The following is a 17,106-nucleotide window of genomic DNA, read 5'->3' on the forward strand; positions in this document are numbered from 1 at the left end:
TGGGCGTTCAGCAACTCCATGCATTCACAAAACAGCAGCTCTGGGTGCTGAGTGGCTCTCCCACCGGGAGCTCCCCAACTGTGGGTGCCAGAAACAGTCCTGTGACCCTGAATCTGGGGGGCACCTGCTTACCTGAGAGGAATCACATTTCCTCATCTCCTTCTCCTTCTTTGCCAGACGCTTCTTTTTCTTGTGAAGAGGTTTGGACTCCAGAATCATTTCTTCGAGTTCGAAGGTGGGGTCACAATTCAGCCTGCCTTTCTGCAAGGAAGATCAGTTGGCTCACTCCTTTGATTCTGTGTCATTCTACAGAGATGCCGAACCTAATACCAGGAACAGCACCTGCTTCTGATGGAGCCATTCAAGAATAAGGAGCTGCGATTCCTACCATGTTTTAAATAACTTATGGCCAGCTTTGTTTTTCAGTCTTTGATTTTCTATTTTGTTTGTTTTCTAAACTCCCCACAAGCCCTCAGTGAAAGGAAATCAAACTCTAGTCATTTTTTCAAAGCTTGAACTTATGAATTATGTTTCGCAAAGTGTGCTCTGATGATCGTGTATATTGATGAGAATCACCTGAGTTGTTTGTCCAGTTGCCCAGTTCCCCGGCCAGACCCTTCAGAGTCAGTGTTTCTGAACAGTGGCTGAGGAAACTACATTTTTAACAAGCTCCCCAGATGACTTAGAGGGGCGGTAAAGTCAGAGAATCTTATATAGAGCCTCTCCTGAGGCAGAGTGGATAGCTAATGGCTGTGGTGTGATGCAGAGGAGGATTTCTTGGCCAAAGCTTCTGACTCCAGCTTTTCCCAGTGGTCTGAATGAGGCCACAGATGTCCCACAGCCAGGTACTCAACCAGTGGGAATTACAGTCCTAATGAATGTAGCTCTGTGACAGCGAACCACTAAAGGAAGAAGGGTGAGTGGTAAAAATAACCCCAACATTTTCAGTGCTGTGACTCACAGAACCATGGAAACAAATTTCTACATCTTTGAAATCTGAGAAAACACTGTTTCCTCAATGAGCAGATTCCTGGGAATGATTCCTTGGAGAAGGATTAGGGCTTCCTTCCAGTAGAAGCATACCACAAAAAGGGATTAGGACCCAGAACTCCAGATGCCGATGGACCTGGATGAGAATCCCACTTGGCCACTTGCTAGCCACATGACCTACGGTGTCCCATTTCCCCTGCGTGTGCCTCAGTTGTCTCATCTGTGAGACAGGAATTGGGCTGTTACAACAAACATGGGTGGAGTTCTCTAATGAGACCGTATGTGTAACCGAATGAGGGTTGTTACGGATTTGTTAGGATTGACTCACGTTAGGAATAAAACCTGGAATGAGCCTCTTCTGCAAAACTGCATCCCAGTTCATGTCATTCATATACGGGAAGTTCTGAACGTCAGACAAGTGAGAAAATCGCTGGTCTGGATTAGGCTCAAGTAGCTGTCAATAGAATACAAACACCAAGATTATAATGAAGGTCAACATGGGGCAAAAAAATCATACATAACAACTCCCTCTAAAAGTTTTCCAGTGTAGGTTTGAAGGAAACAAGGTAGTATTTCCCTTCCCTAATCCTATCAAGTAATAAAGATAATACCTACATAAATAATGGGATAATGCGTGCATAGAATGAGCTGTAAATAGGTTTTTGCAGTGTGGTGAGTGAAAATAGATGGTCCTGTTGAGTTAAACATGCCTTTGATTCCTGATTCCTCTACTTTATTAACTGTGGGCAAGCTTGTCCTCTAAACCTTTGTTTACTCTCTATAAAAAGGGGATAATAGCCTATTTTGTGTGGTTGTAGCTAGGAATAAATGAGGCCCTGTATATAAAGTGCCTAAGAGAAGGTCTCCCCTTATTAGGTAGTGAATGCTTGTGTGTTTTTACAAATGAAATTAATTTCCTACTAAAAGTTACAGCTGTTTGTACAATTAGTCAAAGTATATTGTATAAGATGTAACCAAGGTTACCATTAGAGTTTGGGGTTTTGCGAACTGTGATTAAAGATTCTCCTCATGGAACTGCTCCACAGTCAGTATCACATCAGTCCTGTGGCTCTAGTGGGAAATGTCAGTTCTGCTTGAGAAAGCTCCTGGAGACTACAACCATGGATCATGGGGGTGTGATTTTGGGGTGAGGAGGGCTTTCTTGGAACTGAGGACAATTTGCTTATGGAAACTCACCCCTCTCTTCTTCATCTTTGACATTATCAATATCCCTATTCCAACACAGGGAGCTTCACCCAAAACGCAGTAGGCACAGGTGTAAACTGTAGGCCCTCAAAGCTCTTGTCCTTAGCCAGCCACAACCTGTGTGATTTTCCCTCTTCAAAGAAAGCCAAGTGCATCCTGTGGGGTTCCTCATTCTTTCCTCCATATAATCATTCAATGCATAGTACTTAGCTGCTCCTACAATTGCCATTTCCATGAACATGGGCACTCTGAAAATCTGATGGACACTATGGACCTCATTTATTCAAATACCAGATTTACCACCTGTCAGGCTCTGGGCTAGCTGCCTCAGGTGAAGAAGCCTGACGTGGTCCCTTCTCATAAGGCTTAGACGACAGTAATCATTAACCCAAGAATCACACACATATAATGTATAAATTCAAATTTTAAAAAATGGTAAGAAGGAAACCCGGACCTATGTGAGTTTACGACAGAAGAAAGCTTCCTGAGAAAGTGATAGTTCAGCTGAGATCTAGAGCTGTGTTTCTCAAAGTATGCAGGAGGACCAATTTTTTCCATTTAAGTTCCTACGCAGTGAGATCAGTATGTGGTCTTATTGTGCATGGCTAATATGCAGGGCTGCAGCACATACAACTTGTGATTTGGGTTAATACCCTATTCAGTGAGATAAGTCCACTGACCATGTACTTAGAAACATCAGCAGTATCCCATTGCTATAACAGTTTCTAAATGCTTCTCTCAATTTCTATACTTCTCATGGACCTGTAGGGAACAATTCATGGATTCGAACCAGTCACTGAATCTCATTGAGTAATGCTGACCTAAAGGAGTGAGCTGGAAGAGCTGGGGATGGAGGCACTATTTCAGACAGAGCATGAGGAAAGGCCCTGTGGTAAGAGGTTGATAAATGATGGTGAGGAGGTAGGAGAAAAGGAGAAGAGAAAAAAAGAAATCTATGTGTAGTCAAAAGGGGAACAAAAGTCCAAAATAAGGTTTGGGTGGTAGTTAGAACCTTTATACCATATAGATTATTTTGGTCTTTATTCTGAGAAAGCTAAGACAATGAATTTTGCTTTGAACAGATCAGTATCAGGCAGAGGGGAGAACCAAATGGAGTGTGTGAAAGTGTCTAGAACAAACCAGTTTTAAGGTAAGACCTTATAAGGCAGTAGGACTGAGGAGATGGCAGTAGAGATAAAGAGAAGTGACAGAGTCAAGAGATATTTACAAAATCAGGTTATAGAACTTGGCTGTGAATTGGATATGGGGATGATGGGTGACTTTTTGTTTCTGGCTTCCATAGCTGGAAGGATGGAGGGGGCCAATCACTGAGAAAGGGAACATCATAGCAAGTCCAGGAAATAGAGAGTGATCAGGAACTCCATTTTGGACACACTGAGTTAGACATGGCTCAACAAGAGGACATGTGCATTGCCCGAATGAAGCCATGTGTTTGCAAGCTGTTAGGTGCAAAGTCCACTCTAGAAATGTGTATCATCATGGCTGCCTCCAGTATTATAAACTAACTTCTCACCTCAAACCAGAAGGCATGCTTCTTTTTACCACTTCCTTCATGCAGTCCTCCTTCTTACCTTCTTGAGTAGTGACACCATTTCCTGTGACCAGGCAGAGGGATAAGTCACAATAGCTGTCTCAAACATGTGTGTGATTTCCTTGCTGGAGGTACTGGAGCGAATATGGTATGGTCTCTTGGGGGAGAGAAGAAGGAAGAGTCTTCATTTTTATAGGGTAAAGAAAAAATTTTGTTTTGCCCATGTTCCCAACTTATATTTTCAAGTCTCTGTATCATTTTCTGGTCCCTTCCAGCTGATTGTTGTTTTCATGTGCAAATGTGGTCTACTGTTGTCAGGTCTTTTTAAAAAAAAAAAAAAAAAAAGACCCCAGAAATCTCTAGTTTTCTGTGAAATCTCAGAATTTTTAAAAACTTTGGTAAGTCCACTGGGCCAAATGAAACATTTCTGTACAATAGATCCACCTCTGAGATACCAATTTGGGGCTGTTCTGGAAGGCAGCTTACATAAGTATTTACATAAAACATGGGAAAAGTGTTCAGTAAATAGAAGTTTAAAAAAACTGCTACTTAAATGTTGATTAGAAAGAGATCCAGAGTTTTACTTTATACCTGTTAGTGCTTTTTGAATCAGTAATAAGTTCAGGATAGAATGTTACCCAGAAAAGTTTAACTCCAGTCCAAAATGTTAGGAGTTGCTAGTTCTGTGGAGTGGGGTGGAGAATTTTATGATGAGGTATAGTATTTTTACCTCTGAGAGAACCATGTTCTTTCATAGTTTTAACTTTGGAGTAAAGAAAACAGTGGTTTTGTTATATTTTTCACAGCTGCCCACTAGAGAGCAGCCTTTACCTATATTAATTTCTCTGTTTCATAAAATAGATTTATGAGATTTTATCTTTTGTGTGAACTGTGAGCTACTTATGGCCAGAGATCATCCCCTATTCATATCTGTGTTCATTGGACCTAGCAACTAGTAGGTGCTCATTGCATGTTTGTTGAATGAACACAATTTCCATATTAGATTAACCAGCAGTGGGACAGTTAATATGGCTACGTATATTCATCAAGTGCCTGGCCTTTTCAAGATACTTAATAAATGACTGCGGACTGATGGAATAAAAATTGGGAGAGATGGAAGAGTTTAATATTCTTCCTGTTGTAAATTAGTATTAAAAGGTAAATTTATATTTATTTTACAGATAAAATATATTTAGTATTAAAAGGTAATTATAGATGACTAGGAGACACATACAAATGTGCTCATCATCCCTCAGCATCAGGGAAATACAAATCAAAACCACAATGAGATACCACCTCACACCTGTCAGAATGACTAAAATTAATAAGACAGGAAACAGCAGGTGTTGGCAAGGATATGGAGAAAGGGAACCCTCTTACTCTGTTGGTGGGAAGGCAAACTGGTACAGCCATTCTGGGAAATAGTACAGAAATTCCTCTAAAAACTAAAAATAGAATCACCCTACAATGCCGCAGTTGCATTACAGCGTATTTACCCAAAGGATACAAAAATACTAATTCAAATGGATACATGCTCCATGATGTTTATAGCAGCATTATGAATAATAGCCAAACTATGGAAACTGCCCAGTGTCCACTGATTGATGAATGGACATAGAAGAACTGATACTATATATATGTATATGTGTAACTTACTTCATATATATATATATCTCAATCTCACTTCATATATATATATGTATATATATATATATATGAATATTACTCAGCCATCAAAAAGGAATGAAATCTTCCCATTTGCAAAGATGTGAATGGAGCTAGAGAGTATTATGCTAAGCGAAATGTCAGAGAAAGATAAATACTACATGATTTCATTCATGGGGAATTTCAGAAGCAAAACAAATGAACGTGGGGCTATGGGTGGAAGAAGCAAACTCAAAAACAGATTCCTAACTATAGAGAACACAGTGATTGTTACCAGAGGAGAGGTGGGCAGGGAGACGGGCTAAATGGGGAATGGGCATTAAGGAGGACACTTGTCACGATGAGCCCTGGTTGTTACATGTAAATGATGAATCACTGAATTCTATACCTGAAACTCATATTACACTGTTAGCTAAAGGGAATTTCAAGGAAAGCTTGGGGGAGAAGCAAGGTAATGTGGTTAAGATCTTGAGCTTCAAAGGCAAAAAAGGATTTCAGTGTCAAATTGAGGCACTCGATTGGAGTTTGTTCCTTCATCTGTCCGTTATCTGTAAAATAAACTGCCACATGAGGTTGTTGGAAAAAACTAAATGGCATAGTACATGTAAAATTCACAGGGCAGGTGGGACATGTTACTCATAATGCAGGAGAAAGATTTGCATGGTTCTTGAACACAGGCTAGAAAGGGCGGCTATAAATGTGAACAGTGAAGAGCAAGATGAGTCATTAATAAAGGCCATGTGAAGAAAGGCTTACGTCTACACATGATATGTCAACATCAAGTTAGTCAGGGAACCACCAAATGCTTGGAGTAGATTCCCTAAAAAGGAGACCGCCAAACTTTATTTATTTATTTCATGAGGTCTAAACTTTTCTATCTGCTGCATATTTTCTTCCCACGAGACTGAATAAAGGACTGTAGCTAATTCATCCGTCTCAGTAACAATATGGCGGAGCTGACCTGTGTAACTCAATCTCAGAAAGGAAGTACTCCATACCTTACCACCACGATCACTGCTTATGGAGTGTTTACTAGCCAAAGCCACTGTGGCTCACTAGACGGGATTCACTCCACATTTATACCATTAAGAGAAGTTTGGCATGCTTCATTTTCCACGGTTAGATATAGACATTTTTTTTTCTTTCTTCTAATTTCATTCTTCATTTCATTGCTGCTTCTAAACTTACTGTTTCTCCCTCAAAACATAAAATGCTTTGATAAATGAATAAAAGCTTTGATAAATGAATAAGTTAACTGATAAATGCCACAGGCAACTGGTTTAAGCATACTTTTTTCCATTTACTTTAGAAGTCCAGGTGACTGAACTTAATTTTTTAAAAGAATCCTCATGATATGTCAACTTATTAAAAATAGCCAAATGGCCTTTGTCTTAGACAATAACATATCTTTCTAGTTCTCAAATTGAAAATCCATGTCAATTCATCAAATACCAGAATTGCATATTTATTCGCTTGCCAAATATTTATTGAATGCCCATGATGTCCCAGCCCCTCTGTTGGGCACTGGGGATACAAGAACGAGAGAGACGTGATTTCCACACTAGGGGAGCCTATAATCTACTTTCAGAAACCATAAATATTTATGTTTATGGCTCTACACACACACACACACACACACACACACACACACACCCCTAAATCAACAGAATGCACGCCATAAAGAAATTACAGCATGCAGTGACAGGATATATCAAACAATTCTTAACACAGCATATAAAATAAGAGCAAGAATACAAAGAACGAATAAGGTGGAAAAAGTAAAGCATTAGATGGGAGAAAATGAGGTATTGTTATTGTGGTTTTATTTCAGGAGTATAAGAGTGAACGATTTGCAGCTAAGGACATACAATTAGTGCAAAGCTATGTGTGTACCTAGCAGAAGCTGACACTTAAGGATAACTCAAAGCTAGAAGGGACGGACCTTGCCTTTACAATGGCAGACAAAGCAGATTAATAGCTAAGGGACCCATTCATCAAGATTGCAGTGAAGTTCAGAAAACACAGAGATGTCAAGCATATTTGTCTTTGAGGCATATATTTTTCTATAAATGAGAATGTATAAATATGGAGGAGATCATTGTTCAGCGCCTGTCCTCCGTGGTTTAGTTGTGTTGATAGTTGTAATTAAATGTGATTAGCTAGATTTTGAAACCTAATTACCTACAGCCTACTTGGTGATTCTTTGCTAGAACGTTGCAGAGTTGATGTAGTGCCTTGTTCCCCCATTCATCCAGTACACACTGGTTATGTATCTATTTAGAGTTAAATACTGGGGATAATACTAAACTATGAGGTACATGCTTCACCTTAATGAATTTATAATCTAATAATATAAAAGAGAGGGGTGCCTGGGTGTTTCCATGGGGTAACCCTCTGCCTTCAGCTCAGGTCATGATCTCAGGGTCCTGGGATCAAGCCCCACATTGGGCTCTCTGCTCGGCAGGAAGCCCCCTTCCCCCTCTCTCTCTCTGCCTGCCTCTCTGCCTACTTGTGATCTCTCTCTCTGTCAAATAAATAAGTAAATAAGATCTGAAAATACTAATATTAAAGAGATTAGGTAAAAATTGATAAACCCTGAGAAACTCACAAGGGCAATACTTTGCAAAATGGATTTAAATTCAATAATCTGGGACGCCTGGGTGGCTCAGTTGGTTAAGCGGCTGCCTTCGGCTCAGGTCATGATCCCAGCGTCCTGGGATCGAGTCCCGCATCGGGCTCCTTGCTCAGCGGGGAGCATGCTTCTCCCTCTGCCTCTGCCTGCCATCTGTCTGCCTGTGCTCGCTCTCTCCCCCTCTCTCTCTCTGATAAAAAAAAAAAAAAAAATCTTTAAATTCAATAATCTGTTAGTACCTTTTCTTTACCTCTCCCACCCCAAAAATTGAAAGAAAAAGTTAATCTGATAATGTTAATACAGTCTATCATAGAGAACTATCACAGGGATAAAATAATATGGGGGGGGGGGTTTCTGGGTTAAATTCTTCCTAGGCATTTTTGTTTAAGAAATATGTTCTTTAAAAGGGAAGTACTCTAATTTGCCCCTGAACTCAGAACCCAGGAGCCAAATGACAGAGGGGGATCCAACAAGACAGGGCACGAATGGTGTTGTATTAATAGTTGATGCTCATCTTGGGGAACTAGGTGGACGTTAGAGTCCTGTATTGTGACTGCAAATTGGTTTTCTTTGAACAAATATATTTCCACAAGATATTTAGTGAAGTGCACTGATCTTCCCTCTCCGGGAGTTTATAATACTCATTCATTTAATTTTATCTGCAGTTAATGTTAACTCACAGGCTCAGGTCCTCATATGGGAGAGTGAATATGAGCCATAATCCCAAGAATCACTGTGACATAGTGTTTTCCTCTTGCAAACAAACTGCTCGATTTTAGAGAGAGAGAGAAAAAATCCATTCTTTCATTCTAAAAATGAAACTCGCTGGAAAAATAACCAAAGAGCAACGCAATTCTAGCATACCCGGCCTCTCAGGAGCTCATACGCTGTCACTCCCAGGGACCACCAGTCCACAGCAAAGGAATAGCCGGCTTCTCTTCTGGAGTCGAACATCTCAGGTGCTGACGATATAGAAAAGTTAGGTCAGTTTTACAACGTGCAAAGTTAACAGATCTCTGCTCCCAACGTGCTCCTCCTAAGGCACAGCACCTGGGTAAGTAAAAGGACTAAACACTGTTGTGGATGCTTACCATCCCTTGCTAGATTGCTCCCAGCACGCAAAAATGGCTGATTTTCTCATTCTTATATATATCCCGTAACTATTAAAAATTGGATCCTGTAAGGCCTCCAATGTTCAGCTGACCCTAAAGCAGGAAAGCTGGGAAGATGTTCTCTGTTGCCTCGAGTCGAAGGGTTTGTGCTAAAGGACTGATATTTGGATTCCTGCTGCAAACAACACTGAGAATCTGGTGCAAGGTATATTGGATCGGCTCTTCATCTCACAGTCTTCTGGAAGACCCAAGAGTAGTATTATAGCCTGCTGTTGGTGGTGAGGGAGAGTGAAGGAGGGAGTGGGTACTCTGAGAAATAGAAGGTTTCACATTAGGTGGAGAAACTTACACTTTGTAACATGGTTATTTGAAAGGACTCCAAGGGAAGGCAAAGCTACAGTCAATATTACCCCCTGCGGTGACTGCCCAGTTATGCATTTTCTAAGCACTTTGATGCCTATGAACCTTCTTCATATTCTTCCAAGAATATACCTAGCTCGTGAGGGATAAAGCACAAAGCAAGGGCAGTGGGCTCACACTTCTAGTGTCTAATATTGAACCTGGCATCTAGAGTCACTAAACAGAAATGTGTTAACTAAATAAACAACAAGGAGTCAAGGCAACAAGCAATGGTGACAGTTATTAGCTCTGGAGCCACACCATCTAGGGTCAGAACTTGCCTTTACCACTTATTCTGACCTTGAACGAGTCAGCTGCCTAAACTTGAGAATCCTCTTCAGCAAAGTCAAAATAAGATGATCTCTAGAGAGGTGAGAAATTAAACGAGATAATGCATGCCCAAATCTCAGTTGTCCCTGGTGCCTAGAAAGTGCTCCAAAAACTGGGTTCTGGAGAGGCACTTGTTCATAGGAATGGGAATTTTACCTGTCGATAGCTTTCCACAGTTAACCCAAGCGTCCCAGTAAGGGGCGGTTCTGGACAAAGGAAATTGGCGTGATGTGAGGCCTGCACACGGGCTTGACCTAGCTAGGATACTCAAGTCCCAAGTAAAATCGTGTGGACACCATCCAATCTGAGAAATCTGAATGTTGACATCTGATGCCCAGGACAGACCCCGACTGTATGAACCTCATTCCCCAGTGAATTCATCTCCCACGCATCACTGCATTGTATTTTTAAGTCACAGCTCCCCATCGCTTTGGGAGATAATGGCCCTGACCCCCCACAGCACCCCCCGGACTGGATGGAAATGGCCTTTATTCCACTTTCCCTTACCAGTATCCTGGATGACAGGTGGCAGGTGTCTCAGCGGAAAACTCTGAGTGATAAACAGGCCATTGTGCTGGGCGAATACTTAACATCTGGATACTTTCAATTTGGAACAATGCTGTCATGAACGCTCCTAAGAGGCCACACATCTATAGAGTGTGTTCCTGGAAGGGGAGATGCTGGGGGTACGATGTGCATCTTCACACATTCTGGAAAATGACCAACTGTTTAACCAAGGGGTAGTACCAAGTAACATGGTGACCAGCAGCAAATCAGAGTTTCCTTTGCTCAGCTTCCTTACCCACGCTTGGTGTTAACTGACCTTTTGAATTCTGCTAATCTATTAAGTGTGGATTGAGCTTTGATTGTGGTTTCAATAGGCATTCTCCTGATTACCAATAAGCTTGACCACATTTTAATGTGTCTATGGCTATTTGGATTACCATCATTTGGTTTTCAGGTTTTACAATACCTAGATAGAAGATTTTTTTTTAAAAGATCTTATTCATTTTTAGAGAGAGAGTGAGGGGAAGGGTAGAGGGGTAGGGAGAGGGACAAGCAGAATCCTTGCTGAGCACAGAGCCTGATATGGGGCTCGATCTCATGACCCTGAGATTCTGACCTGAAATGAAACCAAGAGTCAGACGCTTAACTAACTGAGTCACCTAGCTGTTCCTAGATAGTAGATTCTTGGTCAAGAAAGAAAGGGTCTCAAATCTAACCCACAAATGTGACACAACAGAAATAATGAAATTTACAAAAAAATTCTAAATTTCTTCTACCTCAAAAATCTGTGAATAATAATTCTTCTGAAAAAGAATAAACACACAGATTTGTGTCTCATGTATTATATTATATTATAAAGCTGTAATAATTAAGATTTGAATACAATAGAATGTAGACTTGTATATAAGGATATTTAGTTTTTGATGATCATATTGTAAATCAACATGGAAAATATATTATTTGATATGTTATTGCAAGACAATTGTTTAATGGTCTAACAAAAAGTTCAGTCAGATCCTTATGATGTATCTTCAGTCTAGATTATATGTAACCAGAATAAGGAAAAAAAAAATTAAAGTGTAACAGTAATAAAAACATTAGGTAACCATATCCAAAATCTGGAGAAAAGTAGGTCTTACTAAGAATAGCATTGAAGGTAGAAACTATGGGGGCACGTGGGTGGCAGTTGGTTGAGGGACTGACTTTGGTTTTGGCTCAGGTTATGATCTCAGGGTTGTGGGATCGAGCCCCTCATCAGGCCTGGGCTCTATACAGAGTCTGCTTGAGACTCTCTCTCCTTCTCCCTCTGCTCCTCCCCTGCTCGCATGCACACACACTCTCTCTCAGATAAATCAAAAAATCTTTAAAAAAAATAAAGAAATAAAAAAGGTAGAAACCACAAAAAAGACTAATGGTGTGATGATGTTAGAAAAAATAGTTCTTTATATAAAAAATGCCTAAGAACAACAGCAACATAAAAGGTAGGAAATCATATTTATAACATATAGGATACACTATAATCTGAATATATAAGGCTCTAGAATTTTTTTATACAATCAATAAGAAATAGCAGAATAGGATAAAAATATTCACACCCTAATAGAAAATGCGCAAAGAACATGAACAGACAGTTTACAGAAGTCAGAGAATTTCAGTATTAGTATCATGAGGGACCTTTTTAAATGATCTTTTCAGGAAGATTGAAGATACTCATTGTACAGCCTGCTGAGAATGCAGGGAAATAAATATTCACAGACATTTCTAGAATAAATGAGCAGAAATCAATGTGAACTTTCAGGAGGAAAATGCATTAGCACATACATACCCACTGACCAGGAATTCTTTGAATCAAGTTTATCACAAAGATAATTAAGTTGCAGGACCTATTTCTGCTAAGAGAAGTTTCACTACAAATTTATTTATGTTTCAAAATGAGACACAACCTAACATTCAACAATAAAGAAGTGGTTAAATTTGATGCAGTCCTCTAATGCTGTAGCATACAATCATGAAAAATGATAGTTCTATATGTGGACATGGGAAAAGAAGCAGAGTATCATTCGCCAAGACCCAGCCTCTGTAGTCAGAGAGAAACAAGTTGCAGTTCTGGCTGAGGCAGGTTTAGAAACCAGAGACAGAGAGATCGCCCAGCATAGCAGACTGTTGGGAAAGTCAAGAGTCGGGGCTCTGACCCTCACAGCGGTATACCTAGCTCTACCTGGGGCAAAGTGCTTCATTTCTCAGTTTGCATGTTTCAAGTGGGAATAGCAATAGTATTGGCCTCATGAAAGAATGTCATACACACGCTTAGACCAGTGCTTGGCACGTAGGCAGAGCTCAGTCTGTGTCAGCTGTTGCTCCTTCAACATCATCATCACCATCACCCCATGAGTTCTACGGCTTGAGAGTTGTTTTTAGATGTGGGTTTACCTTTGTGCCCCACCAGTTACTTGCTGTGTGATTATGAACCTCTTTCACGGGGTTGCTTTGAGAATTTCATGGCGCGATGAATGTTAAAAGCTTAGCAAAGTGTTTGGGCCATAATTACTGCTCACTGTATAATGTTATCACATTATAAAGGGAAAATTTAGGGTACAAAAATTAGGTATGATCCAACTTGTAAACAAGAATGTATGCGTGTTTGTGCATGCACAGAAAAAAAGTCTGGAAGGAAACCATAAATAGCTACAAATAGAGGGATTAATGTAACTTCCTCTTGCTTATCAGCATCTTACACATTTTTCCATAGTGAATTCGCTTTGTTTTTAGTAGGGAAGAGAAGAATGTCTTCATCGGCTAAGCTCTAAATGACCTGGATTGTATAGGCAGAGGTAGGAGTGGGGGTGAGGAAGGAGGGGAGGGTTCCAGGAGCTGAAAGGGAGGTGGTTCAGAATCAAGAAACTGCTGTGTAACGCGCTCAGCACTTCCTCTTGTAGGTGTCATATATTCCTGTCGTTGCCAGTATTTCATCCTTGTTTTCTTTCTTTCTTAGAATATTTTTTTCTTTCTGGAGCACCTGGGTGGTTCCCTCGGTTAAGCATCCCCTCTTGGTTTTGGCTCAGGTCATGATCTCAGGGTCTTGAGACAGAGCCCTGTGTCAGGCTCTGTGCTCTGAGGGGAGTCCGCTGGGACTCCTTCTCCCCGACCTCCCCATCTCCCCTCCCCACACTCACACATGTGCAGGTCCACTGCCCAGGTGTTCTCTGAAATAAAGAAAATCTTTAAAAAAATTTTTTTTTCTATAACTGCTAATTAGTATCCCACAGGAGTGCTATAAAATGGGTATGGATGCTGGTGAATGTCTGTTACCTAGATATTACCAAATTATTTGGATCATAATTTTTTTTTTAAAAAAAGGCAGATTTCTACCTAGGACACCTCTTAGAAAGACTCTTAGCCAAAAATCAAAGGCAAAGGCAACCTTTGGATTCAGAGTTCAGGGATGACAGATACTCATTTGTACTGAAACAAAAAACAGTTCGAATGCTTTGGCTGACTTAAATGGATTTACAACCTTTTAAGGGCCACAAATCATTTCTAATAAATTTCTCCTTTAACTCTCTTTCAGGAAGAAGCTTGACTTTCTGAAGTCAGAGCTTACTTTAAATCTAAGCTTTTTCAGTTATTAGCCATGTGATCTTGGGCAAATGACTTAGCTTATTTTCTCATTGTAAAATGGTGATAATTATAGTCTGCTTCCTAGACTCGCAGAGAAAAAAATAAATGAGTAAATGAACGTTACGCATTTAACACATCGTCTGGCCCATTGAAAGCTTTCAATAAATATTAGTAATTGTTAATTATAAGGACGAAGGTGAAATAGCGGAGAGAACCTTGAATGCACTCCAATTTCCTAGCTCCGTGTTGTGAAAGGACCCGAAATGCCAAATATGAGGAGATTAAATTAAATTATACGGATATTGTATTTAAAATCACTGGGGAGAGAAAAGAAGGGTAGCCTCCCTTTACTCCTCTCACCATGGAAACCAGGCCCAGAAAACCCAGATGCTCATTCTGATTTGGCTCCAAGAAAATAGCCCTTAATATGGAAACCCAGGAAACCTGCAGAATAAATTCATCAGACCAGCGGGCTCAGATATTCCCTTTTATCACCTGAGAACTGTGAGGTTTAGGCAGAAAATAGGCTGAATTATATGTGTCCATTATTTTAGAAGCGACGAAGGAGATTTATTCACCCGTGCTGGTAATAGGAAGCCAGGAAATTTGTAGTTGTTCAAATATCATCTAAAATAAGACTCATTTTTTCCCAGAGGATTTCTTTCTCCTGGGAAGTGAGGCAGCCCTGTATGTAGGGGTTTTCTCTCCCTCGCTCTAGTTATATGAGGAAGAGAATGACCTATTAAAAGTGACTTTGCTCTTACCCTTGATTTCAAGGTCAACTATTTTGCTCATAAATGACTCTGACCATATCTAGTCAGTACAATTCATTCCACATCCCTAATTCCGCTGGCTTGACCAGTGACATTATCTTCTCTAAGCATCTCAAATAATGAAGGTAGAAGCAGAAATAGGGGCTTTTCCCCCCCATCTGCCAACAGTCATGCAGTGTCTAGCTTCCCATTTGTGTTGGGAAGGGGGTTCCCCTAATGATAATTCGCAGTCTCTTGCTTAATACAGTTTAATCCTTTTTGCCTAGTAAAACATCTAATGCAGATACTTTAAAATCCAGTCCTATGAATTTAAAGACTGATCTCAAATCTGATCCAGATCTCTCTCATGCCAAGCAGCTAGATTAAGCCACCCTGCTGTGAAGATGGCCAGTCTGGCTGCCATATCCCTCATCCCTTTTCCTAGAGAGTACTATTCATTTTAGGTCATGGAAGAGGGGTAGTGGAGGCAGGGATTATAACACGAATGCCCTGGGGTGAGCTCTCGTAAGTTCTGATAGCTGACGTCACTCCTCCTGCGCGGCAGAGCTCCTTGACCCTGGCTGCATGGCCGAATCTTCTGCAGAGCTTTCAAGGCTCCCTGTGCGGGGGGCACCTCCAAGATTCTGATACAGTTGTGTCTATCGGAATTGGTGGTGTTTCCAGTAAGCCTCCCTGATAGGAGCCGCCCTCCCTCCAGGCTACTGGCGGAGTCTTTGACAGGCTGGATCCGGCCCTCCGGCTAATCCACACCCCTCACCCCGACACACACTCAAACTCTGCTGTCCATCTGTCTCCTAATGTTATGCTCCCTGGGTAGGCTTAGCTCCAACCTCAACCAACCCCATGGACAACTCGGGCTCTGTGGGTACCAGGACCCGTCAGCATGTACGGCAACGACCCAGACGGTCATCAAACATGGAGTCGGGTCTCTCGCCTCACAGTCACCCACAGACTTTCCAGAGAATTCTCTTCGAGATCTCACTCACCTATCTTAAGAGGGGAGAGCAGAAAAGTCCTTCTTCCTGAATCCCTCTGGGGAAAGGACAGCAGTTCTCCCTTTACGTTTCTCAGGGTGGGTGGGAGGCAAGGCTAGTTGTGCGAGAATGGCATCCACGCAGAGAGACTCCAACAGGAGCACTTAGAATTTGTAGTAATTTGTGAGTGTTAATATAATTAAATGTGAGACCTTGTTGACAGTTTTGGCACCTAACCTTAGCCTTTTAGTCACCCTCTGGTGTGTTTTGAGTCTTCAGGCAAAATCCAGTTCCCCATCTTTAATAAGGAGAACCCACGGGTTTGTCATGGTGCTGAAACTACAGGGAAAATGACATCTGGGAGGTGCTGCATGGACTTTCCAGCCCTAGGCGTGTGATGTGGGGTTATGTAAATGATGGGTATAGTAGTACTTAGGTCACATATCACTGTCCGATTTCTTACTGCACCTTCTATTTGATTCTATTTTTTATTTTTAAGATCTTATTTATGTATTTAAGAGAGAGAGCGCTCATGAGTGGGAGGAGGGGCAGAGAGGGAGGGAGAGGGACATGCAGACTCCACGTGAAGCAGGATGCAGGGCTTGACTTTGTGACCCCGAGATCATGGTCTGAGCCAAAACCAACTGATTAAGCCACCCAGGCGCCCCTGATTCTACTTTTAAAAACTCTCCTCTGTAGAAGGGAAGCTCCATGAGCTGGAGACCTTGTGTATTTTGCTCACTTACAAGGTCGCCAGCACTTGATACCATGCCATGCCCACAGAAACAATTAGTCATGTTTATTCAATCAACTACTACTCTTTGATAGGAAGTGGGTAGAAGCTGTCCTTAGCAACTCCTAAAACAGTGTTTCGAGGCATCATCGGTAGCTCTCCTGAATCAAGGTCAGATTGGGCGCTCGCTAAACAGAGCCTCCCAAGGCTCATCTCAGACCCGTGAACTCAGAAGTTCTTCGGGTCAGGTCACAGGGGAACCTGGCATTCCTCGCAGCGAGTGCCTGCGGATGACTGACCCCAGAATAAATGTCTACCAGAACAAAAAAGCCAAGCCTTGCTCTTAGCACCGCCACTCGCAGAGTCCGTACCCATGTAAGGCTTGGTGCCTGCTACAGTGGTGAGTCGCATCTCCCCGTGCAGCATTGCAGCGATGTTGAAGTCCGTGATGTGCACATGCCCTGGAGAGACAAAAGCACCACATAGAATGTTAAGCCCCATTCAGCTCCATGGCACAGCCATGCTTCTGAGAGCCTCTGGGAGCTTCGTTTGTCAGTTTTTGCGTGCCGGTTGCAAGTGGGGTCCAGGCAGCAGCGGCACAATTATTCTGCCCTC

The 17,106-nt window shown here is 41.5% G+C and overlaps 1 protein-coding gene across 3 annotated transcripts in view; it reads right to left on the reverse strand.

Annotated features, from left to right (window-relative positions):
* The window catches only part of STK32A (serine/threonine kinase 32A), a gene marked incomplete at its 3' end in the record, with an annotated part of 133,447 nt that overhangs the window by 14,912 nt on the left and 101,429 nt on the right, over positions 1–17,106 (reverse strand). For all 3 annotated transcript variants that reach the window (XM_082723215.1, XM_082723214.1, XM_082723216.1), the window contains exons 7-11: positions 16,863–16,952; positions 8,910–9,007; positions 3,789–3,905; positions 1,319–1,444; positions 133–261 (exon numbers count right to left, since the gene is read on the reverse strand). In XM_082723215.1, the coding sequence (XP_082579341.1) occupies positions 133–261; positions 1,319–1,444; positions 3,789–3,905; positions 8,910–9,007; positions 16,863–16,952 (560 nt within the window). The remainder of the gene's footprint in view (positions 1–132; positions 262–1,318; positions 1,445–3,788; positions 3,906–8,909; positions 9,008–16,862; positions 16,953–17,106) is intronic.

Source organism: Mustela nivalis (assembly GCF_964662115.1).
Source record: "Mustela nivalis genome assembly, chromosome: 3".
NCBI classification, from domain to species: domain Eukaryota; kingdom Metazoa; phylum Chordata; class Mammalia; order Carnivora; family Mustelidae; genus Mustela; species Mustela nivalis.